The sequence below is a fragment of the Ambystoma mexicanum genome, chromosome 3q (assembly GCF_040938575.1).
Source record: "Ambystoma mexicanum isolate Mex_15411 chromosome 3q, UKY_AmexF1_1, whole genome shotgun sequence".
In the NCBI taxonomy this organism is placed as follows: Eukaryota; Metazoa; Chordata; class Amphibia; order Caudata; family Ambystomatidae; genus Ambystoma; species Ambystoma mexicanum.
This window is the reverse complement of record NC_090926.1, coordinates 467,107,713-467,135,349: the sequence shown is the minus strand read 5'-3', so window position 1 is coordinate 467,135,349 and position 27,637 is coordinate 467,107,713. Positions and strand designations below refer to the sequence as shown.

Below are 27,637 nucleotides of genomic sequence, written 5' to 3'. Positions count from 1 at the left end.
ACCATCCAGGACGCTACCGGCAACCACGGCATACTTGCCAACATTCAGACACAGCTGGGAGGGAGATTTGCAAAGGGAAATCGGGAGACCAACATTTCACCATAGGAATGCATTGGGGCTACAGCTATTTCAGGCGGGAGACAGTGAAAAATAGCCCAATTTTTCGCTGAAAAATCGGGAGTCTCCCGCCTAAATCGGGAGGGTTGGCATGTATGCCACAGTTCTCCGGCTCCCAGGCTGTGCTCCACAGCCTCATAGGGCCCTGCAACAACCACTAAGTCCGGGTAGTCGCCTGCCCCACAACAATACAGTCATATTTTTTTCCATTTTGGGAAAAACCATTATTAATCATTGGAAAAGAAAACCTCCAAGTCCCAGAAGGAAAAGAAAGAAAAGGGATATCAATGAGGACTCAATGAGCATTTTCTGAACGATATGAAACTATGTGATATGCATGTTGGATGAGCTCTATAACAAAAATAAAAATAGTATTTTCTTGATTTGCTGGGGAAAATACTAAACATGTTACAGTGTTATAATAGTTTTAATTGTGATGTGTAAATACCCTTTATTCATTTCGATTGCTTCCCAGTAGTCAAATGAAAATATCTCCATTCGAAGATGGCCGCTAAATTGTATCTGAAGGTAGAAGATGCACAAATGCGTTCCAGTTTTACCCATAGTCGAAGAGATCTCTCACTCTTCTTAGAGCATGCGCATTGGAGATTGCCGTGGAAGATGGCGGATGACAAGGTGAGGGGCGATGAAGGAATGGAGCGGGGCAGTGGTCATTAAAGTATAATTCATGCACTCCGGGGGAGGCAACCGTATTTATCGTGTGTATCTTGAGAGCTAATGTTTTATTGTTCGGTGACGTGTGAGTTGGGTACAAACAAGTCAAGTTTTGTGTAGACAGTATTTTTTCTGTGTCTATGGGTTACTGTTTTGGCTGCCGACTTCCATTCCTTGCTGTTCCATAGAAAGGGCTTCCTTGTAATAAGATATAGAAAACGTTTCCCCACATTATTTTTCTTCCACCAAACAACGTGTTATATTCCTCGTACTTTGTCTGTCCATACTCTGAGGCATAGGATATCGATCTTCAGTGTCTGTTCATTTAATTGCATCCGATAATTAAGAAGAAGAAACGTCTTGACTCTGCGTTTTCCCGTGCCAAATAAAGTTTTGCATGTGTACGTTTTGTTAAGCAACAATGTATCCGCATCTTTACTTTCGCACTGCACTTTTAGACATGTTTTTGCACTCTGTTCGCAGAGCCATAGGAAGTCTTTTTTATATATATATATATATATATTTTTTAATTTTATTTTATTTTTGAGTTGCAGTGGAACGGTCGCTCAGAAAGTCCCTATTGTTTTATTTAGCTAAATATTTGTTATGCTAATGTGTGTTTACAGCCCACTGTATGAGCCTAAGACCTTTTTCTATGAGCAGAGTCACAGATCCAATTCCGTACAGCAGTTATGAGCTCCTCCAGCTGTGCGACGTGGCCGTTGCTTCACCTAAAAATGTGATGCTGGCTAATCCTTATACTCTTTTAGTTTATTGTGGCATGGTTAACTTGCGCCGTTTTCCCCTGGTTTATGAAACCGCAAATGTAAGTGGTCATAACTCGATCGAGGCCAGCAAATGTGCCGGTAGAAAGACACACAGAGACTGCCTATGTTTTAGGCGCCAGAGTAGGTTGCGTTGTCTTATTTATTAGAGTGGTATCTTGAGAGTCACACGGTGAGTGCGGTGCTGGTACTCGCATCACTGTCTGAGAGCATAGTATTTCAGTTTGCCAAGTAGGTACGACTCTGTGATGGTGATAGTGAGGCTCTGACTCACTCAGACATTTGGGTTGGGGCTGGTGTATCTGTTGGCTCGCAGCTTAGCTGTTTTCCAACTCCTGTCTGTAGTCTAAATAATAGTCTTCGGGCGTGCATTCTTCCACCATCTTTATGTTCAGAGTTATCGTCTAGGATTCTTGGCGTGCCCACCAGTCTTTTGAAGTAGTAAACATTGTAGGTGACAATCATTGGATCGTTTCCAACGTGGAAACTGTGGTTACTAGTATTTGTTGAGGTTGTTGCACTGTTAGATGGGTAGATTCAAATCAGATCCCCTCTCCCCGCCCCCAAGGTTGAGATTCTGCACAAGGATCGAATCTTGGTTGTATGTTGTGCTCTCAGCCATGTTAAGCACCCTTTGTGTTGCCATTGGTCTGCTGTTGGAGAGTGTCTATATTGCCCCCAACTGACAACGCAAAATACAGCTGGGCACGGGTTGGGACCCGCCTTGTGTCCTGGCGGCTCTCTGGAGATGGAGCAGGACACCCCCCCCTCCGGCAGATGACAACGGATTGGTTGTGCCCCACGCCCTAGCGTCACCGATAATGGTGAAAGAATTGGCAACCCAGGCAGCTACCTGCGGACGATCCATAAGGGACTGGAACATGTATATGTTGTGGCTGCTATAACATAATCGCGGCATATCTTGATTTCTATTACAAAAAATGAACTTCAATGTACACTTATTTCACAAAAATGTATTAAACAATTGGTGGCAGCACACCAAACATATTAGAAACGTCTCATCGAACAGGACGTTTTCATTGCTGAGTTATTAAAATACGTCAGAGAGTGGGCACTGCTTCTGGTTCGAGAGCTATGGAAGACCATGAACGGTAACATGGCGGTTGTATGATCTTCTCCAGCTTTGGGATTGTGTTGTGGGTTTGTTAGCCAGGAAGACACGGTGACCCAGGCTACTAAAGGTAAGTTTATTGATCCACAGGTACATATCAGGTAAGCTACATAAGTAGGTTATCCAGCCAATAAGACACTGGCACATCCACACCTTCAAGATGCAACTACCACACATAGACTACCCAGCAGTCACCCACGCACAACATTCTACAATGACCTAGCTACATCCCAAAACACATCACAGCATTCTAATTGCACCGTCAGAGCAAGACTACTACAGATTGTAACATTGTTGGCTGTTGAAGGTACTACCTCCATCCCAGGGTGGCATAGTATGTATCAGCCACTTGACCAGGAAGCAGAACATCGTTCCTGGCTTTGCTCCAGGGTCAGGTGCCCTGCTCTTGTGTTCTGATCTATGGAAGAGGTTGACACATGAGGTATGTTGATATTAATTCTATGCATCTATTTTGGGAAGCTACACCTATTCTCTCAGCCTGGCCTTGCTTTAAACGATTCCTTTGTGGACTTCATGAGTTGTACGACTTGGTCAGTGGTTCATCTGGCAACATAATGCGAGTGCCTCGCAGGAGTACTTATGAAGATTAGGACAACTCTTGCCATATATATTCATGATTGTGGCTCGGCATGCCCTGTACACAGCAGTTCGATGGGCTTGATCTTCAAGCAAATTCTTTCAGTCCCCTGATGAAGTAGCCTGGATTGTTTCCTGAAGGTATTCGTCCTGCAGTGTTTTTTCTGATATTTTGCACAATTGTGTGGGCTTGGGAACTGCTGCTGCAGTGACCACCCAAGCATGTTCTTGTGTTCTGCCTACCCTTCTTCGGCAGTGGCCGCATGCAGGTTATTGGAGAGGTAGTCGGCAGAGTTGTAAGCTCCCAGCTTGAACCGGAGTGTGAAGTCATGACTTTGCAGCTGCAGTAGCCACTTCTCAATCAGAGGTCAGGGGGCGTTTGGAAGTGGATCTGTAGAGGATGGGTAGCAATGGCCTGTGGTTAACCATCTCAAAGGGTGCCCATACATGCTAAAATGGGTGTTTCATATACTGATCTGTCAATATCTTTGCTCTTTTGGTGTTGGGGATGCAGCGTGATTGGCATGTCTGACTGACGGTGGTCAACTGTTGAATTTGTTAGGACCGCATGAAGTCTACAGTGACTTGCTTCCATTATCAGTTATGTTTTTTTTTCTCTTGGTGTCTGTGTTGAATTGCCCCTTGGTGCTGGTCAGTAAACCTGTGTGGCTTTTTGGCCTTGGTGAAGTTCCAAAGAAGTTCTGTAATGGTGGTTAATTTAAGAATTAAATGTCCACAATGATTTGCCATGGGCAAGAAGCTACATATCCCTGACATGGATGTAGGGAGTGGGGCGGTCTTAATGTTGTTGACCTTTTTCCGCCCTGGCCGCATGGCAAAACACATTTATTCAAAGAACTTCAGCATAGGATTGAAGTATTCCCACCGTTTTCATGAAGCAGTGGAGTACTGATTGCAAATGTTTGTGTTCATCTTCAGTACCGGAGTACACCAGAATGCCATTGTTTCTGTTGAGAACTCTGAGACCAGCAATTGTGCTTCTTATCGCGTTCTGAAACACCTTGGCCCCAGAAAAAACAAAGCTTTAGTCCGGGGTGTTCAACCTTTTGGCTTTTCAGATGTTTTGGGCTGCAACTACCATTAGTCTTAGCCTGCATAGTGGCAGACACCTTGGCTTGGTGCTGCGCACATGGCAATTGCTCCGACACCTCATAGACTATCCATGGAGACTGGGAATATGGTACCCATACGTGTGACAGACGTTAAGTCATCTAGAATGCAGGTATTGAATTTCTGGTGTTCTGTTTCTCGGGTGTACTTGTCAGTGCGAGCAGCATTTTCCTGGTTTGCGGCTCATTCTCCTTGTATTTCAACTATGGGTTTGTGACTTGAGATTATCGTTTTTTGGATTGGATCTGATATTGGATTCTGGTATTTGGTGTGGTGAATTCTACGTTGGTGAAATTGTACTTGAACTATGTATGGATTGGCTTTGGCTCCCCGCCCCCCCCCCCCCCCCCTGCCTTTTTTTTTTTTTTTGGGCATCTCAGAAATTTCTTCAAGATAAACATTTCTTTTTGGACTGTTACCCGCTCTTGGGCAAACTTTATTGTGAACTTTTGCTTGGATCCACTCCCAAATTGTTTTTGTGGGCTTCCTTTAGTGTCGTCCTGGTCCTTGCGCTTCTCCTGGGAATGTATATAATTTTTTTTCTTTTGTTTTTGGGAGGCTGTGGGGGGTTTCGGGGGGTCCCATTTTTGTGCTCCGCTTTCTGGATGGAACGTTTTTTTTCACATTCTCTGTTCCTATATCATTGTACTCACTGGTGGTACTTTTATTTGCAGTCTTGGAGAGAGCCCGGCAGCATTCCTTTTACTCCCATCATCTGGCAAACGGGGTGTCCTACATAACCTCCCTGGACGATTTCTTGGGAAGATGGGCAATCGGTTCCCCTGAGACTTCCACTCGTGACACATAGTCAGTGGTGCGGTATCATGGGAGCTATAGTCCAAAACATCTTGAAAGCTGCAGGTTGACATAGTATTTTTCTTTAACTGTATGAGCCCTCAATGCGTAAAAAAAACTAAAAACCTTGACAAAGAGTCTGCTGGTACCCTGATTTCAGGTCAAAGTTTCAGGAAGAATCTTGTGCCACTTATGTTGGTGATAATGTCGTCAATGGGCGTTATTTGCCACTCTTTTCGGCAGTCTCATATAAATGCATTTGTGCACACAATTCCAATTGGGGAAACAAAGGGGTCGGGCCCACAGACCTGATGATTCCAGCCTTTTCTAGCTTGTACAATTATTCGCCCCCCCCACTCCCCCCCTCACATCTGAAATGGAACACCAGTGAGGCAGGCAGACTATTTCAACTGTGGGGGTCTACATGTAGTTTGACAGGCTTTTCTTTTTAGGCATCCTGTGGTCAGCATTTGAATTCTGCCAGGATATTCGCCAAATCTCCATCTTCCCATACCTTCAGCAATCGTGCGGAACCTGGTTGCCACAATAAAACCTAAGCCATTAACGACTTTCAGAGCCATGTCACCATGGTTGTGAAACAAGCTCACTGCCACTTGTACAGGCTTCACAGAATTCTTTGTTTACTGGACTTTAATCACAAAGTGGAACTTATCTGGTTCTAGCTAAACTAGATTACTGTAAACATTGTGTATATGGAGTTGAAACATTTGCACCTAGTCCAGAACAGGATTCGGCCATGTACAGAAGACCCTCCACTGGCTAACACTGCAGTACAAAGTGACCGTTTGCTTGGTCGCTGAGCAATCTGCAATACCAGCCCCTGTTACAGTGCGAGTTGAGCTGCTCTAAGCCACCATGGAACCCCAGTTCATTCGACACTGGTCTCTTCAGAGTGCAATTGAAGCAATTCTGAAAAGGTGGTACTTGATCCAGTGTGATGGGGCCCAAGATGTGGAACAAATTTGCCAATCGCCTTGAGGCCACAGGAGAACAAGTGTTTTGAAATAAAGTTGTGAGCAGACCCATAGAAAAGACCATCCATTCAAACACTGGTGGCTATTTTAGTAAATAAGACAATTTTCTTACTTTAGACTCGATTTTTACCAATTGATACATTAGATCAATCTCTAACAATTCTTTGCAGGTTAAGATAAAGATGCATATGGCAATGACTGTGGCCTCCACAATCCCTCTATTGCCATCGAAGTGCTGAAGCGCGCATTTCTGAAATTAGAGTAAATCGAACATTTGGAATCTAACCTCTGTAAAGGACCATTCTAGAACATAACAACAAAATGAAAGAACTGCTATTTTTAGCTTATCCCAGAATAAAGACTTTGTTATAAGAAAAACTAAGGTGGGGCTATGTCATCTTGAATAGGAATAATTACATTAGTGATTGCCTGCATCAGTTAAATGATGAGATGTTATAAAATCTGGATGGTGATCTCACAGACTTAAGTGACTTATTGCTCAGAAAGTCGAAAAAGCTGCACAGTGTGGTTGGATTGTCAAACAAGAAGCACAGTTTCTAGTCAAAGAGAAACCTGCAATTCTTAAATTCTGTATGATGCCTGGTATTCATAAATCTATTCATAATCCTCCAGGCTGCCCAATTGTCTCTGGGATAGACTCCATACTAGAACCTTTATTAAAGTTTGCTGAGGTCTACCACAGACCATTTGTGAAAGAGATGAAATCTTATATGCAAGATGCTACTAAGATCTAATTGAAGTCGTCACCAATGAACAGATTTTGGTTGGGCTTTACATTTCTTCATATACTATTATATGTCAGACCTCGACACTTTATATGTTACAAGAATTATTATATTCTGAATGCTCCAACTAAGACACCCTAAATTCCTTTGTTCTTTGGTATGTCGAGATGGCACTTATAGAAAATTACTTTGTTTGATAATGATCTGTATCAACAGATATATGGAACGGCTATAGGACCAACTGTTGCCCATCGTGGCAAATTTTGTATGTCGAAGACTGGAGGAAAGCGAAATATATTCAGTTTCCAATTCAAATAAAAACGTTATATTGATGTCCTTTTTAGTGTGGGCAGGCTCTTTCACCAATTGGCTAGACAATCGGGATGGACATCTACAGTTTACAGCCAATTCCAGTAGTACATGGATGCATGTTTGGACATCACAACATGGGTGGATCAAGTACAGTTTTTTTAAGGTTACACTTTTCTACAAACCAGCGGATAGGAACCCCTTGTTCCTCTATACTAGCTTCCATCCAAAACACATACGTGACAACCTCCCTTTTGGCAGTTAAGGCTGAAAAGGAGCCGCTCTCACAAGTGATCTTTTACTGATGAGGCTGAGCAACTAGTTACTAAACCTATTGCAGAAGGGTACCCCAACAAATTGATCCATAGGGCATTTAAGAGAGCGAAGTACAACAGGGAAGCGCTGTTGGAATACATCAACTTTAAGAAAAATGTTGAGAATGTAACTTTCTCAGAACCATCCAATAGGAACATTATTTAAAAAAAGAACTGGAGAATCCTGGAGGAAGGGAATTGTCCTTTAAAAACCTTTTGCCTATAAAAGAAGCAAGCTTTTCAAAGATTTCATTATGAGAGTTAACATCCGCCTGGAAAAAAACCCAGCAGCAGAAATGCACAAAGCAGATAGTGCAGGTGTTGAAGCCAAACCCATAGAAGCATGGAAGTAAGCATTGGAATGCCACGACATGACAATTGACTTTTACAAACTGTAATTCGTCCATTGTCGTCTATGCCATCTGGTATTGTGAACTTCTCTACATTGGAAAAACAGAAAGGAAACCGAAAACAAGAATAACCAACCATAACAGTTGTATTAAAAATAAAGCTATGACCATGCCACTGGTTGTTACACAAGAGAGTAGGGTAGCCCCTGAAGTGTCAGTGTGGATTCAGGGCAATATATGAACATAAGACAAACAAAAAGAGGGGCCCACACTGAGGTCAGTCTGAGTTACTGTCATTATTTTGCTTTTCTTCAACAAAAAATATTCTTGTGCTCATATACAGTCACAGGTAAGAAATACCAAGGATATGTCTGAAAACCAATTGACCATTTATTAGTGATAAAACAAAATATTAAAAAAAGGAAAAGCAAATCTTAATGAATTGTTCAAACAGAAAATACATTTTTTGGACATAAAGGACCAATTCAATGAAATTGTTAGTGTACAATAAATACCAAAGAACAAATAGAATAACAGGTACAATTAAAATGATAATAGACTAGAGCAAATCCAATTTCTACTCTCAAGTGGACTCAATAACTAGTCATACAGATTTTAGTAGATATATCTATTCCTAGAGGGTTCACTAGTTGTGCGTCATGATCAGTGTATGATCATGTTTTGTGATCTGCCAATGTGCAAGATTTTAAGCAAAAACATTTGTATCAGTGCTGCTGATCTTAATGTTCAAATGGATGAGTACTGAAGGCACGTTTCAGCTGTTTTGGGCATGGATTCAAAGCCTTCCTCAGGGCAAGACGGACCGCAAAAGAGTCCTGAAACAAAGGGAGGCAGATGCATATAGTTGTCAATATAGTGTTTTTTCAGCATATACAGAAAATCTTACCAAGAACATTTCTTTAGTAAAATGGGACTGCTTATTTAAATTAAAAACATAAGGTGTCTACATGGTACTCACCCTGTGTATTAAACAGGGGTATGTGGACTAAGGAACCTTATATAGCTGGCGACGGGTTGTCCACCTGGGAGTGCAAGGCTGAGTCTTGCAATTATAAAGTATATGGATCAAAGGTCCAAGATTATGGGACTGAAAGAGCAGAGAGAAAGTATGTGTTTCAGCCAAGGGGGTGAAAAGTATTTATAAAAAGCCTCAAAACTGGTGAACACATAGTGTGCTGGTAAAGTCATTGGTACCTTTTTTTTTTTTAAAGGAGAAATTCCTTATAGAGGCGGTTTCCTGGTGGGTGGAGTTATTTTTCTTCTTAACATCAGTCAAGAGAAAATTTGGGATGTAGGGTTCTAGAAGGAAGAGTCTTATCTTGACGGTTGGCCTGAAGTCTGTGGAGCACCGAACAGTGATAGAAAAAGGAGAGGAAAGAGGTGAGGAAAGAGGAGGAGAATGCAGGTGAAAAGAATCGTTCTGGAGTTGCACAAATTGTGTTGGAAAAAGCAAAGTAACCGGCTAATAGAATAGGGGGTGCTAGAGCAGAAGAAGATGGAGGAGGGGGAATAGAACAGAGAGTGAGCCATACATTCCACTTGTTGCTCTCCTCAAGTGAGAGCAGTGTTGGAGACCGAGTGGTATTTTCGCACCGGGGTTTGGGGGGGGGGGGGGTGGTGGATGAACATTTTTACAAACTGTAATTCGTCTATGCCATCTGGTATTGTGAACTTCCCTACATTGGCAAAACAGAAAGGAAACCGAAAACAAGAATAACCAACCATAACGGTTGTATTAAAAATAAAGCTATGACCATGCCACTGGTTCAGCATTTTGTAGCCAAATGAGACACACGTACGGATTTCAGATTCGACCATTCTATACTGAATAAAAAAAGGATGTGAAATAGATTCTGATCAGAACAAATTTAATAAAAAGGAGCAATTCTTTCATTTTATGACAAAGTGATGAAATGAGCCTCAATGAGTGGCTTGAATGGCATAAAGTAAATTGTGTGCTATAATGAATGTGGCTGATGGCTGTCGTGTCTGTGCATTGTTAGGGGGTTGCCATGAGAGGCCTTTATATCGAATATTACATGCATACTATAGAGTAACACTAGAATGGAGGCACTTCAGAGATCTTGTAGAAGGTTCTACAATCCGACTATGTTGTAGCTCTAATGACGTGTATTTCCTATGCAAGGATTAAAGTATACGTATGCTGACGCAGTTATGTGACCTGATGTGGGTGACATTGAGGAAGTATAATACAGAAGCTGGCTGTGAGTCCGGGGTAACAGACTGGCCAGAGTGAGCTTAGTAGATTCGTTATTGACGTTTATTCTTCAGCAAATCACAATTGGCTTAAGTGTAGTCTCTTCCTTTTACTCTGAGCTGCCGGAGGTCAGTTTTATCACACAACTTTTCCAGGTTTCTCTTCTTACGCTCTTGCAACGGCCCCTTTCTTAGTATGCCCAGTTAAAGTGCTGCTCGTCCCACACCACCTTTGTCAAAGCCCGGCAAAAGAATGAACACCACCATCATTGGGGACTGTTGCTTTGAAACCCTTACCCTCCCCTGATTGGCCATCGGTCCAGGAAGTTCCCACCCACTCTATGCATAGAAAAGTGCCGCTTCTGGACCCCTTCCTCTTTTACAACTTGCTGGTATGGTTTGGCTGTGGATTTGCCCTGTCCAGGTAAAATGGCATGGATTTTAGTCTTTTTTTTTTATTTTTTTTTTTATCTCTAGCGGCGTCCTGTTGAAACAGGGTTGTTTCTCTGAAGTTAAATGCTGGTTGTTGATCCTGGGCGTGGGGGGTGTGTGTGTGTGTGTGTGTATCAGTCCAATCTGCCTTTTTGTAGCGGCTGCTTTGACTCTCCCTGGTTTGCTGCAATATCGCCTGTCATAGGCCTTCTCGCTGCAGTCTCTGGTTTGGTGGCGCACGTTGCCTCGGCAGTCCCGTTAAGATGGTCCTGCATGTGTTGTTCAGATGCTGGCGATTGCTCCTCTAGGCGGTCCAACTCCTGTGGCTGAGGCAGCTTCTTCAGCATCCCCGCCAATGCACATGTCGGCGACTCATGCTCTGTTGGCTGCTGTTCCTCCGAGGAAGGTGTCGCACTAGCACATTTCTCCCAATGACCCCGTCCCACCGTGCATTAGCTGAGAGCAACAGAAACTCTTGGTTCATTATGAAGCTCTTGCTATGAAGGTATACAAGGTATCTTGGACCTCTTGTGGCAATGTCGGTGGTGTGCAGGTACGTCTGTTAATTATACGAAATCCACAGCGCACGCATGATCGTGCGTTGTATGTACTGAGTTGGTTGGAGTAGCCAGATGACCAGTTGTCTACTATATGTTTACAGACAACATTTATAGAAGTTATAAAGGAGTGTGGGAGCCCCTCTACTGAGAACGAACATGGGTCAAATACCCTGTTGTATGGAATTTCTTCCACTTGGAGGGTCTACAGCCACGTTTTAGCTCACTGCACCCTTCACAGAGGAGAAATGACCATTTGCATATCAGACTTTGTCCAACCCACAACGTCAGTCCAGCACTGAAATGCTAGGGAAATCCCCACTGCTTAGCACAGGTTCACCTCACTGATGAGGCCCAGCAAGGCTGTAACACTGGTCTGGGGTTGCTGTTGGTACTCTTGTTAAGAGGAGACTTGCCTAGCTTCTCAGTGCTGGACTGCCTTTGTGGGTGGGACAAAGACTGATCTGCAAATGGTTATTTCTCCTCTGCGAAAGGTACAGTGAGCTAAAACGTGGTTGTAGACCCTCCCGAGTGAGCGCCTTCCCATAGAACAGGTTATTTGGCTGTGTTTGTTCTCGGTAGATGGGCTACCAGACCTCTTTGAACATTTATAGAAGGTCTGCTCTAAGAAAAGTGTTTTAGAGGGGACATTCGATGGAAGTAGACACCAGTCTAGGTTGATGGAAGACATGTTGGTGTATGTGTTACCTCCTTGGGTGGTTATAAAAAGCTGATCTCCTTCTGCTGTCATTGCAGGGATGGCTCCAATTAATTTGGATTGCATGACCAGTAAAACGAGAATACAATGTACTCTGGCCCAAGCAAACATTAGTAAGTAGAACATATTTTTAAGAAATTGGGCAACAATGGCTCCATGTTTAATTGAAGAAAAGCAGCAATCCTAGTGCTGTCTTTTGTTATGCTGCTGCACAGGTGGCAATAGAGAAATAAAGAAATGGCATATGAATTTCAGTGCCAAGGATCGGAGGGACTCTATTCTGAATTAAGTACCTTTGGGACTGTTGTGTGGCACATTAATTGGCCAGAAGGACATTGAAGGACTGTAGATTTCTTGATTTAAAAAAAAAAAAAGTAGGAATTTATTTATTTCGTTTATTTATACCACGCCAGTAGCCCGCAGGCATCGGGCGCACAAATTACACGCAGGATACGACCAGGAATGGAAGTTGTGCAATAGCAATCTCGTTAGCTCATGTCCTCTGAAGAAGTTACAAATATTTTTTTGTATAGAAGGAACAAAACATATTGAGAGTGTGGTTTAAGGAAGTGATTATCGTCCTTGTGTAAATCAGTGACAGATTACTTGCTGTTAATATTTTTTTTAAAAAAGTGACAAATCGAAGATAAAAATGTTGTCTTGAGATGCACATTATTTCTGAGCAAAACATATTAATGAGATGTTTGTATGTGTATGGTGGAACGAGAGAAGCACGAATTAGTTGATGTATGTATTTAATATTTGAAGTCTGTCACTTTGTGTCTTGAAAGTTTTGGGGTAGAATTTCCTGAGGAGCCCTTCGTCTCTCCAATACTGTTTTTGTTCAAAATAAAGATCATTTTCCTCGTCATTTACTGTCACCTCATCTACATTAACTTTGCATTTGTCATGCCTTTATTGGCAGTGGATGTGGTTAAGGTTGGGGCCGAACGGTGGCTGGGGTAAGAATATGGAGTATAAAAGTAAATGGAAGCCGTGTATCTCCTGTAATGACAAACTGAATGCTACAAGTAGAAGACAGGGGAAGTAAAGGTACGGAGAAGTAAAAGTATCAAAGTTAATTTATGGTGAAGTGAATGCTTGAAAGGCAATGGCCTGCATCTCCTTCTACGTAGTAAGTGAAACAAAGGGGTGATGCATTTGGCCAGGGCCGGACTGGGAACGAAAAGTAGCCCTGGAATTTTTTTCAAAGTGGCCCCATATTCCGCTGAACGAGGGAGCACAGCATGTGAGCCCAACCCTTCTATGAGGGTATTGGGAGTATCCTACAAGAACATTTTGAATAGAAATGAGTCAAAATTAGTGCATTTAAAGCATGTTTTAAGTTATATGGATTAAAAAGTCTATTTTAAATAGGTTCATGATCTCCCAAAGTAGATCTTCAATGATAGAGGTACCTAGGACATTACACATCAGAAAATCGAGTTCTTCTGGTATTAAAGGTGCCCAGACAATATGCATCCATAACCCATTTCACCCTATTCCTGGGCTGGGAATTGCACACCAATAAAAGACATTCTTAAACAAGCATTGGCAATTACATCAGTTTTGGCTTTTGTGTAGGCATGGGAAAGGCATTTGCCAGGCACTTCGCAGTGGTACTAACTGTCCATTGAAAGTAGCAGCTGCAAATTGATGAGTACCTCGGCATATAATAACCTGGTGAATGCCTAATATTGATCCACAAGCTCAAACTGTTGGCTTTACCAATGCTTGTTTTTCACAGGACTTCAGTGTTTCAGCCAAGGGGGTGAAAAGTATTTATAAAAAGCCTCAAAACTGGTGAACACATAGTGTGCTGGTAAAGTCATTGGTACCTTTTTTTTTTTTAAAGGAGAAATTCCTTATAGAGGCGGTTTCCTGGTGGGTGGAGTTATTTTTCTTCTTAACATCAGTCAAGAGAAAATTTGGGATGTAGGGTTCTAGAAGGAAGAGTCTTATCTTGACGGTTGGCCTGAAGTCTGTGGAGCACCGAACAGTGATAGAAAAAGGAGAGGAAAGAGGTGAGGAAAGAGGAGGAGAATGCAGGTGAAAAGAATCGTTCTGGAGTTGCACAAATTGTGTTGGAAAAAGCAAAGTAACCGGCTAATAGAATAGGGGGTGCTAGAGCAGAAGAAGATGGAGGAGGGGGAATAGAACAGAGAGTGAGCCATACATTCCACTTGTTGCTCTCCTCAAGTGAGAGCAGTGTTGGAGACCGAGTGGTATTTTCGCACCGGGGTTTGGGGGGGGGGGGTGGTGGATGAACATTTTTACAAACTGTAATTCGTCTATGCCATCTGGTATTGTGAACTTCCCTACATTGGCAAAACAGAAAGGAAACCGAAAACAAGAATAACCAACCATAACGGTTGTATTAAAAATAAAGCTATGACCATGCCACTGGTTCAGCATTTTGTAGCCAAATGAGACACACGTACGGATTTCAGATTCGACCATTCTATACTGAATAAAAAAAGGATGTGAAATAGATTCTGATCAGAACAAATTTAATAAAAAGGAGCAATTCTTTCATTTTATGACAAAGTGATGAAATGAGCCTCAATGAGTGGCTTGAATGGCATAAAGTAAATTGTGTGCTATAATGAATGTGGCTGATGGCTGTCGTGTCTGTGCATTGTTAGGGGGTTGCCATGAGAGGCCTTTATATCGAATATTACATGCATACTATAGAGTAACACTAGAATGGAGGCACTTCAGAGATCTTGTAGAAGGTTCTACAATCCGACTATGTTGTAGCTCTAATGACGTGTATTTCCTATGCAAGGATTAAAGTATACGTATGCTGACGCAGTTATGTGACCTGATGTGGGTGACATTGAGGAAGTATAATACAGAAGCTGGCTGTGAGTCCGGGGTAACAGACTGGCCAGAGTGAGCTTAGTAGATTCGTTATTGACGTTTATTCTTCAGCAAATCACAATTGGCTTAAGTGTAGTCTCTTCCTTTTACTCTGAGCTGCCGGAGGTCAGTTTTATCACACAACTTTTCCAGGTTTCTCTTCTTACGCTCTTGCAACGGCCCCTTTCTTAGTATGCCCAGTTAAAGTGTTGCTCGTCCCACACCACCTTTGTCAAAGCCCGGCAAAAGAATGAACACCACCATCATTGGGGACTGTTGCTTTGAAACCCTTACCCTCCCCTGATTGGCCATCGGTCCAGGAAGTTCCCACCCACTCTATGCATAGAAAAGTGCCGCTTCTGGACCCCTTCCTCTTTTACAACTTGCTGGTATGGTTTGGCTGTGGATTTGCCCTGTCCAGGTAAAATGGCATGGATTTTAGTCTTTTTTTTTATTTTTTTTTTTATCTCTAGCGGCGTCCTGTTGAAACAGGGTTGTTTCTCTGAAGTTAAATGCTGGTTGTTGATCCTGGGCGTGGGGGGTGTGTGTGTGTGTGTGTGTATCAGTCCAATCTGCCTTTTTGTAGCGGCTGCTTTGACTCTCCCTGGTTTGCTGCAATATCGCCTGTCATAGGCCTTCTCGCTGCAGTCTCTGGTTTGGTGGCGCACGTTGCCTCGGCAGTCCCGTTAAGATGGTCCTGCATGTGTTGTTCAGATGCTGGCGATTGCTCCTCTAGGCGGTCCAACCTTCAGTGCCAAGGATCGGAGGGACTCTATTCTGAATTAAGTACCTTTGGGACTGTTGTGTGGCACATTAATTGGCCAGAAGGACATTGAAGGACTGTAGATTTCTTGATTTAAAAAAAAAAAAAAGTAGGAATTTATTTATTTCGTTTATTTATACCACGCCAGTAGCCCGCAGGCATCGGGCGCACAAATTACACGCAGGATACGACCAGGAATGGAAGTTGTGCAATAGCAATCTCGTTAGCTCATGTCCTCTGAAGAAGTTACAAATATTTTTTTGTATAGAAGGAACAAAACATATTGAGAGTGTGGTTTAAGGAAGTGATTATCGTCCTTGTGTAAATCAGTGACAGATTACTTGCTGTTAATATTTTTTTTAAAAAAGTGACAAATCGAAGATAAAAATGTTGTCTTGAGATGCACATTATTTCTGAGCAAAACATATTAATGAGATGTTTGTATGTGTATGGTGGAACGAGAGAAGCACGAATTAGTTGATGTATGTATTTAATATTTGAAGTCTGTCACTTTATGTGTCTTGAAAGTTTTGGGGTAGAATTTCCTGAGGAGCCCTTCGTCTCTCCAATACTGTTTTTGTTCAAAATAAAGATCATTTTCCTCGTCATTTACTGTCACCTCATCTACATTAACTTTGCATTTGTCATGCCTTTATTGGCAGTGGATGTGGTTAAGGTTGGGGCCGAACGGTGGCTGGGGTAAGAATATGGAGTATAAAAGTAAATGGAAGCCGTGTATCTCCTGTAATGACAAACTGAATGCTACAAGTAGAAGACAGGGGAAGTAAAGGTACGGAGAAGTAAAAGTATCAAAGTTAATTTATGGTGAAGTGAATGCTTGAAAGGCAATGGCCTGCATCTCCTTCTACGTAGTAAGTGAAACAAAGGGGTGATGCATTTGGCCAGGGCCGGACTGGGAACGAAAAGTAGCCCTGGAATTTTTTTCAAAGTGGCCCCATATTCCGCTGAACGAGGGAGCACAGCATGTGAGCCCAACCCTTCTATGAGGGTATTGGGAGTATCCTACAAGAACATTTTGAATAGAAATGAGTCAAAATTAGTGCATTTAAAGCATGTTTTAAGTTATATGGATTAAAAAGTCTATTTTAAATAGGTTCATGATCTCCCAAAGTAGATCTTCAATGATAGAGGTACCTAGGACATTACACATCAGAAAATCGAGTTCTTCTGGTATTAAAGGTGCCCAGACAATATGCATCCATAACCCATTTCACCCTATTCCTGGGCTGGGAATTGCACACCAATAAAAGACATTCTTAAACAAGCATTGGCAATTACATCAGTTTTGGCTTTTGTGTAGGCATGGGAAAGGCATTTGCCAGGCACTTCGCAGTGGTACTAACTGTCCATTGAAAGTAGCAGCTGCAAATTGATGAGTACCTCGGCATATAATAACCTGGTGAATGCCTAATATTGATCCACAAGCTCAAACTGTTGGCTTTACCAATGCTTGTTTTTCACAGGACTTCAGTGAAGGACAGGCATAGTACTTTTATTTCACCAGTAGCGTTTTGACAGTTACAATAAAGTCATTAACTCTCAGAAGACTGCTTTGAGAAAACACTGGCAGGCACGTTAGACACACAGTTTGATGTTAAGGCTTCATAAAACTAGCTCAAATACATCCCAGGAGGACGTTTTTTGGGTGGAGAGGGGCAGAAAGCAGGTAGACATGGCCATAGGGATTACCACAGCCATGAGCAGTCAATGGGTGGGTAAATAACCAAACAACATGTACAAGCTTTGTGTTCCGCCTCACAAGCTATTTCTCCCTAGCTTTACTCTAATGCAATATTTCAGCTTGTAGGTGGCACTTTAGCCAAAACTAACAAAAAAGGTTGACTTGGTATGAGATCAGTGAGTCATGCTAATGTAGTGCCCACAATGTTCCGACACAGAGCGGTGCGGCACCTGTGCTTTCAACCATAGTGGTTCGCTTGTCTCTGGCTCCACTTCGCGAATGACACTGTGTTTGCATGTTGCACTTTTGGTTAAGGTAAAAGCCATATTGAGAGTTTGGGGCCTCATTTAGCACCATGCATGCGGCTAAAGGGGTGTATTTCTTACATGTGCCCGTTTCGATTGGGATCACTTTTGTTTTGTAGAAGTGAGCGGACTGAGTAGACGGGCTAGACACTACTCATCCTTGTACTTCTGCAGGGCAGCAGTCATTTTGTCACTAGCGGGAAAAGTCCAAAGCTGCTCCAACCTCCGGTGGAACGAGTGGTGTAGAAAGGTCAGATGCACAAAGCAAGGCGATGAGTCAAAAGGACCAATATGAGGTCGATCTCGCCTCCCAGTAGGTGGACGGCACAAAATGTGAGAGCTTGCTGACCACAAACCCCATTTTTCATTGCAGGAAATTAATGTTTTGGCAGACTGTCACACAGGACATCCTGGTTTGTGGTCGTAGCTTCAAGTCCACTCTATTCTGCCTTTTTCTATATTTAGCCTGCTCCCACCTGTGAGGCCAAAAACCTCGGGGCCATATTCGACTCCACATTCTCCTTCTCTCCTCACATATCTGACGTCTTTAAGAAATCTCACTACCAGTTGCACCTCCTCAGACGCATTCTTCCTTGCCTCTCCTTCCCCCAGAAGCTCACTGTCTCCAGAGCTCAGTTTCTCTCAAGGCTGGACTATTGCAACAGCCTCTTTCTAAGTCTGCCTGCTTCTACTCTCCGCCCTCTGCAACTCATCCAGAACAGGACTGTGAGACTTGTCCTTGGCCTCAAGCCCAAGGATCGTATCTCTCCAGGACTGAAATCTCTGCATTGGCTCCCAGTGGCTGCGAGGATTAAGTGAGGATAAAGTTCAAAATCCTTTGCATTGTCCATAAGGTCTTCTGGGGCCTCAATATCTTCAACTCTATCTTCCTTCTCGAGCTCTTTCCTCATCTGCCTCCAACTCCCTCAGGGTCAGACGCTTCTCCAAGCAACAAGTTGGTGGTAGATCTCTTTCTTCGGCTGGGGCCTCCCTATGGAACAGCCTCCCTGAAACTTGAGGAGAATCATCTCCGGTTCCAGAAGCACCTCAAAACCTTTCTCTTTGCTTCTGCTTGTTCTCCTCCTCTCCCCTGCTGACTTCCTGGCTGATACTGAAACTGCACTGGTTACCTGTCCACCCTCTGATCTTGGGCCCAGGCCCTCTCCCCCGTCAGTCGCACTCCTGCTCTTCCTGGCAACCCCACACTTGGGGGCTGTTTTTCTGTAGCCCTACAGTCCCACTACCAGCACTTGACACCCGATGTCTGCACTTACCCTTGCACTTGCCACCTGCTGGCCACATTTTTACTTTGTTTATTTATCTTATTATCCCATGTACTGCACTGTCCCCTCCCACCTCCCCCTCTGTGCTTTCCTCCTTCCCCTTCCCATGCACTTGCGTGATCTGAATGATACCTGGCCTAGTAGGATCGTTGTCTGTCTTCCCTCTGTTCCCCCTCCCTTGCCTCGTCGCGCCTTGAAACACTGTTGTATAGACGCGTTATAAATGCTATATCATATCATTTCACCAACTACAAAAGCAGCGAGAGAGGACAGTGATGTCCAATAGGTGCAAGAATACTTGAATAAAGTTAGGCCTAGCACAAACGTAACTATTTACTAAGTCAGACAACTCGGCATGGAAAAGATGTGCACAGATGCTAGGTCCACTCTAGTGGGTAATTACATTACTCACTCCATCAGTCTCCACAGCCCAGTGACTCATGCCCGCATGGTACACAGCAGACAAATCAGTGCATTGCATTCCGCACACTCCCGAATTGTAATTCCCTGCACAGAACACAACGCTCCCTGTGAAGACTCTTGCCTGTACACAGTAAATCATCCATGCAAGAATATTGCGCAGTGGCACCACAATAACTGCCAACATGGGGGCACCCCTTCCACTTGACTACAGTTGAAAGTACCTAGGCCTTCTCGGACAATCACTTTGCTTTCCATACCAATGGTTTCCAATTGCCTTTTGTTCTCTGCCTCCCGCTGCCAATTGAAACGCGTGGCCCAATTATTTGCTCCTGTAGAATATGTCAAAAAAGTTGCTGTTTATCGCTCTAAGCGCCAGCCCTTTAAACCCCAAGTCTTGCTCCTTGCCAAGGGCAAACACGTGTTAGCTGGCTGTACAAACAAAGCGTACAACACCATAAATTCTGTCTGAATCTAGAGTACTAACTATTGTTATTATATAGTGCGTCAAGTTTTAAGGTAGTGGCGCAGGTGACCAGTTAGTCCACTAGATTAAATAATTGCAAACAAACCTGGTATGTCAAACAATAGAGCTCTGAATAAAGCAAGATTCCCAGTGTGACCGAAAGGCACAAACACATTAAAAAACAAACTGTTGCACTGTAAATGCAAGTGTGTCCAGGAAAACCACTGTATTAGAGATCTGCACACCGTAATGATGAAAACAGAATTTAAATCCTTTGTCACCTTTAAGAAGCAAGCTGATGGTCAGCCTATGGGAGGGGTCGCCTGTGAGCCTTTCGTGACAATGCAAGGTTCTGCAATGGCAATCATGTATATTTCAAAAGGACTGTGTCACTTTGCTGGGGCGCTACATGTGTTGAGGCTATGAAAATCCATCTACTGGGGAGAACTCACTTTGGAAGAGTCCAAAGGTGAGCAAACCACACACACACTCACACAGGGCCAAGGTATCACCTCTCTGTGGAGCCCCAGTCCGGGGCTGCAGCTCTTACCTGTAAACGAAGTCCAATTATTGACTTCCCAATCTACGTCACACACAAACCTTTACGATGTGATATCTAGATAAGCTCAGAGGCGGGATATCGCTGTATCCGTACTGCAGCCCTGTCCTCAGAGCAGCATGGATCTCGTTCTGCATCCACCATACAAGCCTCCACAATGAAATCTCCATCAAGGACTGAAATCCGTTTCCTGGCTTGGCAGTGCACACAGAGGCCGCACATGGCGCACCTTCAATACAAAGGCAAAACTCCACTCACAGACCATGTAGAAAGCCAAGGAAGGGCTTAAATGCTCCTGAACAGGGGACCGGACAGATTAACCAGCCATGTCGCTTGCTGCGCCCCCTGATGGTCTCTGTCTGACACTGCCTTTTAATTTCGTAGCACTTACAAAGTCCTTCCCTGCTAAGAGGACTGGGCATAAATCGCGAGTCACAAGTCCCAAAGTTAGTCCTTTCAGGGCAGGTGTGGTTTGCTTCTTGCCTGGCCCCAGGCAGCAACCCAAATGCTCAGACGTGAGCCACACAGCCGGCATGTCCTGGGGAGAAATGAAGCAGCTTGCTGAAGTCAAACCACCCAGGCTGGTCCGGATCATGGATGATGTTCCCATTATGTATCCTTCCACCAAGTAGAAAAAGAGGCCCTATGCCTTGAGACCCACCGGGGAAAGTCCCGGTGGGCCAGTCCAGCACTGCATTTGGCGGTGCCCTCATAAAGTCCGGATATGTGACCTTGTCCAACAGATCGATCTGCCCGTTTCTGCAGACACTTTCTCCCTCCTCCACTTGCCATCGAGTACTCCCATCAGTTGTTTTCTGCATGTGGTGCATTAAAAAACTCTTAAAACAATTTGGTGAATCCGAGTCTTGCTAATGCGAGGTCTGCCGCAATACCCTCTATGTGAGTGTCCTTTCCATTGTGTTCCATTTTTGGGAGCCGTGTCTTGAATATTTAGCCCTCATTCTATTGCTTTTAGTTGCCTTGCTGTTATGATCTGCAGAGGCGTTTAGGCATGACGCCTTCTCAATGTTGTCTACCTCTTCTAGGTTTTTTTTTTTAGTGTTGCTCAGCCTCACTGTTCATGCAGAACGTGATGGATGCAACCATGCCTAAGGGCCATTGATTGTGCATTGTAATAAATATGCAGTTTGGTGCCTCGCTGGAGGTCAGTTTGGAGGTCAAACAGGTCTCTGTAGTGCTTGAGGGCGGTCTTGAGCCTGTCTTTTTAGACACGTGGGTGGAACGCACCCGTCCAGTTCATTAGCAGTGTACAGTGGCGTTCAGTTCTTGCAGAAGTAGCATACATTTTGGCCTTTTCCGATTTCAGTTATTTAGTGATCCCTCAATATGGAACTCCCATTCCAGTGAGTGGCAGCTCCAAAAGCAAAAATCCCAACGTTGTCCTTTAGAATGAACTGAGGCCTTTGCTGATGAAAACATTATTTTCCCATCCCATAGCTAGATCTGTGTAAAGATGTGGGACTGTCGAGGCCCAAGATACTCTCCTTAATTCTCTCTACTCCGCTCCATTAGCTACCTTATACTTTTAGATTAGGATGTCATTGCATTTAATTTTCTCAATTTGCTTGCAGTGATCTCTGCTTAGCTTTCACACCTGCTGGGAGAGCTTTCTATGAGGCAAGCGTTACACGGTGCGTGCTGATTGATGGAGGTAGCGTCCTGCACTCATGTATAACGTGTAGGGGTGTCACGGTATTTGTTTTATGACGGTACGATAACCTTCTTGCCAAATGACGGTATATCATGGTTATCGCGGTATAGCAGGTGGAGTTAACTGATCTTAACAAATATTTTCTAAAAGGTCATACATTGACAGATGTATCATCACAAACAAAACCAGGCACCCAGGGCCAGAATTGGGCTTTTCAACATACTTTCCACTGAAACGCCTTGCTTCCACCAAACACAAACACACGTGTGGAGAGGAGGGGGTGGGGTGGAGGCCTGCTGCAACTGGCAAAGCAAACTGAATAGCTTTTCTTAAGTGGTCATTTAGGCTTTTTGCTTCCTCACTGGCTACTGGTGAAGATGAACATGTTGTCATCTTGATAACCTGCATGCCACAGATCAATGGAGGCTGATGGTAGTATACGCTTGTGTGTGTGCGCACGCACGCTCTCTGTCTCTCTGTCTCTCTGTCTCTCTGTGTCTCTGTCTCTCTGTGTCTCTGTGTTACAGCCTTTAGTTTACTTCTGGGCCAAAAGGTGTTCAGTAATCACTGACATGTTACCCTTTGGTATGGCAGCAGGGAATACCCACAGAGATGAGTGAATTTCGCAGTGTGACTTATTATATGTAAATTCAATGATAGAACCAGGGAAATCCCCCATTGCCATATGTTTAGAGAACATTATCAATTATAAATATATAAACCACAAAGCCGCCACCCCAAAGTAAACCCTTTTCCTTCTTGGCACTGTATCTATTCTTCCTATTGCTAACATATTGATTTTGTGTAAGGCACGTGTGGTTTATGGAAAGGCATTAAAAACTGCTCCAACTGAAACTACTTGGCAGACGGCACATCCAACAGTGCAAAACCAAGACTGCGCAGCAATTGCTTACTGCAGCCTTTCCAAATCAGATTGAAAAGCACACTTAACGGTATAAACAATGTGATGGTTATTATTGTACAATTAAGTGGTTCACGGTATCTTTAACGGTATACCGTTATACCGTTAGATCCCTAATAACGTATTTTAGTTTTTCCATAGTTGAACATGTCTTTCCTTTCACTGGACACGGAGCTTTGTCTAGGAAGGTGCCACCACAGTAACCATAGGAGTCCAGCAACTTCGTAAGGGGCGGGGGAAGAGGGAAGCAGCTTCCCAGAAGCTGTGGCTCTGTGACCACCTATCCACTCGGCTCAAATCTGCAACCTATGTGTTGTTCATTACTGCCTCCGTCAGCGCAAAGAATGAATTAGCCAGTTCATGGTCTTAATTCATGGCATATATGGGTCGGAGTGTCAGATAAGGTTCTATTGGTATTCAGCTCCACTGTTACAAGACTGGCAGCACTGGATTGTTTGCGCTCCGACTTTCAGGTTCCTCTTATTGGGGGCAGATGTTAACCAGATGATAGTGGTGACCATGGTCAGGATCGATGTCCTTTTCTGAGTCTTATTTACCTGCCTCTGATCTTATCTGTAATTTGCATTCACCTGGGACCAAGGAGATTTAGCAATGCAGAGATCTATCGCCAAAAGGCCTGTAACTTTGACGGCATCTTTAATATTAGAATGAATCCCCTTTTCCATAAAGTAGAGATGAGAAATTAAGACATTGTTTCTTTTGACGGGTACATCCTTTCTTACCAAAGGGACCACTTCCGGGCTAGGTTGGTAGTGCAAAATAGTTAACCATACCGCATCTTATCGAGTGGGCGGTGTCAGTGGGAGCCAGCTGAGGCTGATCTGTGTAGATGTACGACTAGCCTCACTTGCCAAACTTGTCGCTAATTGTTGAGGTATACTACAGAGAGGGACTCTGCTCACATAGCAGCCAGGTAAACTTACTAGAGGCCACAGATCCCCAGATGTGTTGTCAGGCTAGGCTCTTGATGGGGTTTAATGTATGTTGCTGCCGCACATCGAAACCTGGACACCATGATTATACCTGCACTGCTCTTTCTGCTCCTGCATGGCAGCTGTTGTGATTTTATTGGCGTTGTGACATTTCTCTCATTACTGTGTGCTTTCCTTTAAGCCCAACCGTGGACTTACAAAGGGACAGTCCAAACAGGGGAGTTCTGGAACTTTTGTGTTTCCATTTTAAGGCTGTGAGTTGCAGTAAGTGATTGCACCGGTTGCCTCTTTGTGTACTTAAATGCCATTCAGCAGTACAAGTAAAGTTAGTGACATTTTGGTTTAGTAACACCCGGCCGAGCTTCCCTTGAGCCCTGTGGTGTATAGAATTTCCTATTTGCCCAAATCCATTTGTTAGAACAAATTGAATTGGGTAGTGTTTGGATGTGGAAAATGTTTCTTTATTTGGTGTTCTAAGAAAATGAGGTGCTTGCCAGGAACTCGAACTTGTTGTCTGGGATGCCTGGTCTCTGTATCCTATGTGGTGAGGGCCTTTTTAATCTTCAAGTTCCAAAGGACATATTTCCTCTTAAGACTTTTCGTCAATGAGCCTGGGAACTTTGCATTCAAGTTCCAGCATGCCATAGTTGTTCTTTTATTTATGTTCTGTTTGGCTTAAGGACTTGACCTTTACTTCTAGAACACAACCACAGTTGTCCTTGTATTCACCTTTTCAACAATCGGTAGGAACTCTTGCACAAGGATCCAGCTGATGGCTTTCCTCTTTTTGTTCAATTTCTTGATGGGCTGTAGGATCGCCAGCATCACTAACCCCTGACGGTTGATTCACTTTCTCGGGTTGGACCTCGAATGTCTTGTCGTCTTTCCCTTTACAGTGATGGGCATCAGGGAACCCTGTGTTCAGCCTAGGTTGGCTATCTTGCTCTCTACTGCCCTTAACCAGTTTCTCACACAGATTTCCCATGCAATACCTCTCTCAGTGGCTCTGCCTTTTTCCTGCCCTTCAGCTTTCCCTCTTGCTCCGAACCTCCCTGCTGTGTTCTGGTCCCCTGTGGTCTGGGTAAGGTATTTGTCTCGTCCTCACTACTGATTATACGCTCTCTCCAACATACGTCAATCCCCTTTTCCCCCCTGTCTACCTTTCAGGACACTCCACGGCTCTCATTTCATTAGCTGCAGTTAAACTTTGTAAGCAATTCCCAGCATACCAGATCTACTCGGTCTTGTCCAATCTTTCACTGGTTACTGTATCCTTCTATCCTGCAGTCTGCAACACATGGCCATAGCCATCGAAGAAATGTTTTGTATGCCGTGCGTTGCTTGAAACAGTGAAGGGTGCTTAACTGCGGAATCTCGTCACAACTTGGTTTTGACTTTACTGAGAAAATGGACATAGGTTATGTAAGGACAAGAGAACAGTTGGTTTTATTGCTTATCCTTGCTCCTTCCAGCTCCACCCACGCGACTACACGCAACCATCTGCATTTCTCTCCAATGAAATTGACCTTAAATTATTATAAGGCCCGAAATTAGGTGATGGGCTTGTTTCCTATCTTTGGGTGTGGTAGCAACTGGAAGGTGTTTTTATGCACAAAGAAGCAAAAAGATTGTTTTTCTCATGGTTTCAACTGAGAGGTACATTTGGAAGTATATTTTTCGTTTCCTCTACAAAGCACAATAGACAAACTACTCATTTGGATAAACTGGTCACCATAAAATGTCTGTAGCCCAAAACATCTGGACTTTTGCTCTTCCCAGACAAGTTTATGGTTTCTTAAAGCAGACCAGGCCCATTCAGCTGAATGAGCCACAACAGATCTGGTGCTTAAAGGGATAGTCTAGTAAAATATTTTATTTCAAAAATAGATAGGCCACATTAAAAAAAAAATACTAGCATCCTCTGTTTTAAAACTTCCTATGTAAAATGTTGAGCTATTCAAGCTCAAAATTCGAAAAAGCAAGCACAGGGGCGCCGCCATTTTGTGAAATGGAGGCCCTCCTGTGCTGGCTTTTGCTTTTGCGGCACTAATGAAGGAAAAGCCAGCCAGCTGTAGTAAACAAAGTCTACCGCTGGGTGGCTTTCCCTTCATTAGTGCCGGGACTCGGAGGACGCGGACTGGAGACCAGAGCAGGAAAGCTGCAGCTGAATCTCGCTGCTATACAAAAAATAAGCACTAGCTGCGTTTTTTTTTCTAAGTTTTCCGGGCTGGAGGAGCCCGGAAAACTTAGAAATAAAACCGCAGCTTTAAAAACGTTGTATTTATGTTTGCGGTCGCTTATGAAGCGACCGCAAACATAAATACAACGTTATGTTTGAAAACGCTGCAGTTTTTCTTTCCAAGTTTCTCAGGCTCCTCCGGCTTGGAGGAGCCTGAGAAACTCGGAAAGAAAAACCGCAGCGTTTTCAAACACAGCCGCGTGTGTTTCTGCCTGCTGTGGCTATCACTTTGGGTCTCTGGTGCTCCCAGGGGAGCACCGAAGACCCAAAGTGAAAGCCACAGCAGGCAGAAACACACGCGGTTGTGTTTACATGCCGCGTAGTGTTTCTACCTGCAGCTGATTTCCCATTTGGGGCTCTCGGGCTCCCAGTGGGGAGCCCGAGAGCCCCAAATGGAAAAGCAGATTCAGGCAGACACGACGCGGTTGTTTTCCGCAACGCCGCGTTGTCTGCCTGAATCTGCTTTACCATTTGGGGCCCAATTTACATTGTTAGTATCCATAACTGATCTCCACCCAGTATTATATCTGCATTCCTAATGTCTTTCATTATTGTAAGCAGGAGAGAGGATAAGTCAGGTGGTCTCAATAGCCTCTTCACCCTGATTTGTGCCAGAGCGGCACAAATTCCCTGATTTTCCAATTGGAATTTTCACCAAGTTCACACATGTTGAATTTCTAACAGCTATTAGAAAACTGCCTGAAGGTCGCCCCCGCCCCCCTCTCACCCACCATTCAAATGTGTGGCAAACTGTTCCACAATAGTGAAACCATGCAAAGCAAATGAGTGAATACCAAGTCGAATCCTCCAATGATCCATTGTTGCATGATGTTGTTCTTAAAGTTACTGGAACCCTGTGTATTCCAACTAATCAGTTCAACCTGGTTATTTACTAAAGCCGCTCTTCCGACAATCCAAATCGCTGAAAGAGCTCAGACAGGATATTTGGTAGGAGGGCGAGAATGTTGTTCTTCTTACACCCACTAGAACCAACATCATTTTCTCCAGCCCCCCTGTGTTCCCGCATTATACTTTGATCACTACTCCTATTATTTGCTGGGTGAGAGTTCGAAATTACAAGGCCCTGTTTCTCCAGCTCATCCGCCGCTGCCCACTTTGCCTCGACCCTCCCCTCTCCCACTCCACCCCTCCCAAACGGGATTTCAGACCCAGTCCCATCAAATCCATTGTTGATTCATAGGGGAAACAAACATAGTCCAAATCATACGTTGAGAAAAGGCATAGGGACGGAATTTCTTTTGTGATAGCCAAAATAGAACTTCTGTTTAAAACCTTGACACACAATTTTAGTATTTTACATTCAAACCATATTTAAGGGATACCAAATGGAAGAAAGGCACATTCCTTATTTATAGCAGTTAACCCATCTCCACCACTGCTCAGCTCGCCTTGTGGGTGGTCAGGGCTGGCGACAGTATTCACCACTCCAGTATTTCCTGCTACTCCTAAATCAGGAATTGCTGATAGAGACGACATAGAAGTCTAAGTAGGGACTGGGCCTAGAACAGAGAGCCTGGGGGTTATGTTCTGCCCCCTTACAAAAATAGATTGGAGCCAGTTTAATACATTTTATTTCTGA

General features: G+C 43.7%; 1 protein-coding gene across 1 annotated transcript in view; it reads left to right on the top strand.

The window, feature by feature from the left end:
• Positions 1–643: 643 nt before the first annotated feature.
• Positions 644–27,637, top strand: part of LOC138582689 (SLC35A4 upstream open reading frame protein) — an 80,600-nt gene continuing 53,606 nt past the window's right edge. Inside the window, exon 1 of the mRNA XM_069654240.1 lies at positions 644–753. Within this exon, the coding sequence (XP_069510341.1) occupies positions 661–753 (93 nt within the window). The 5' untranslated portion in view covers positions 644–660. The remainder of the gene's footprint in view (positions 754–27,637) is intronic.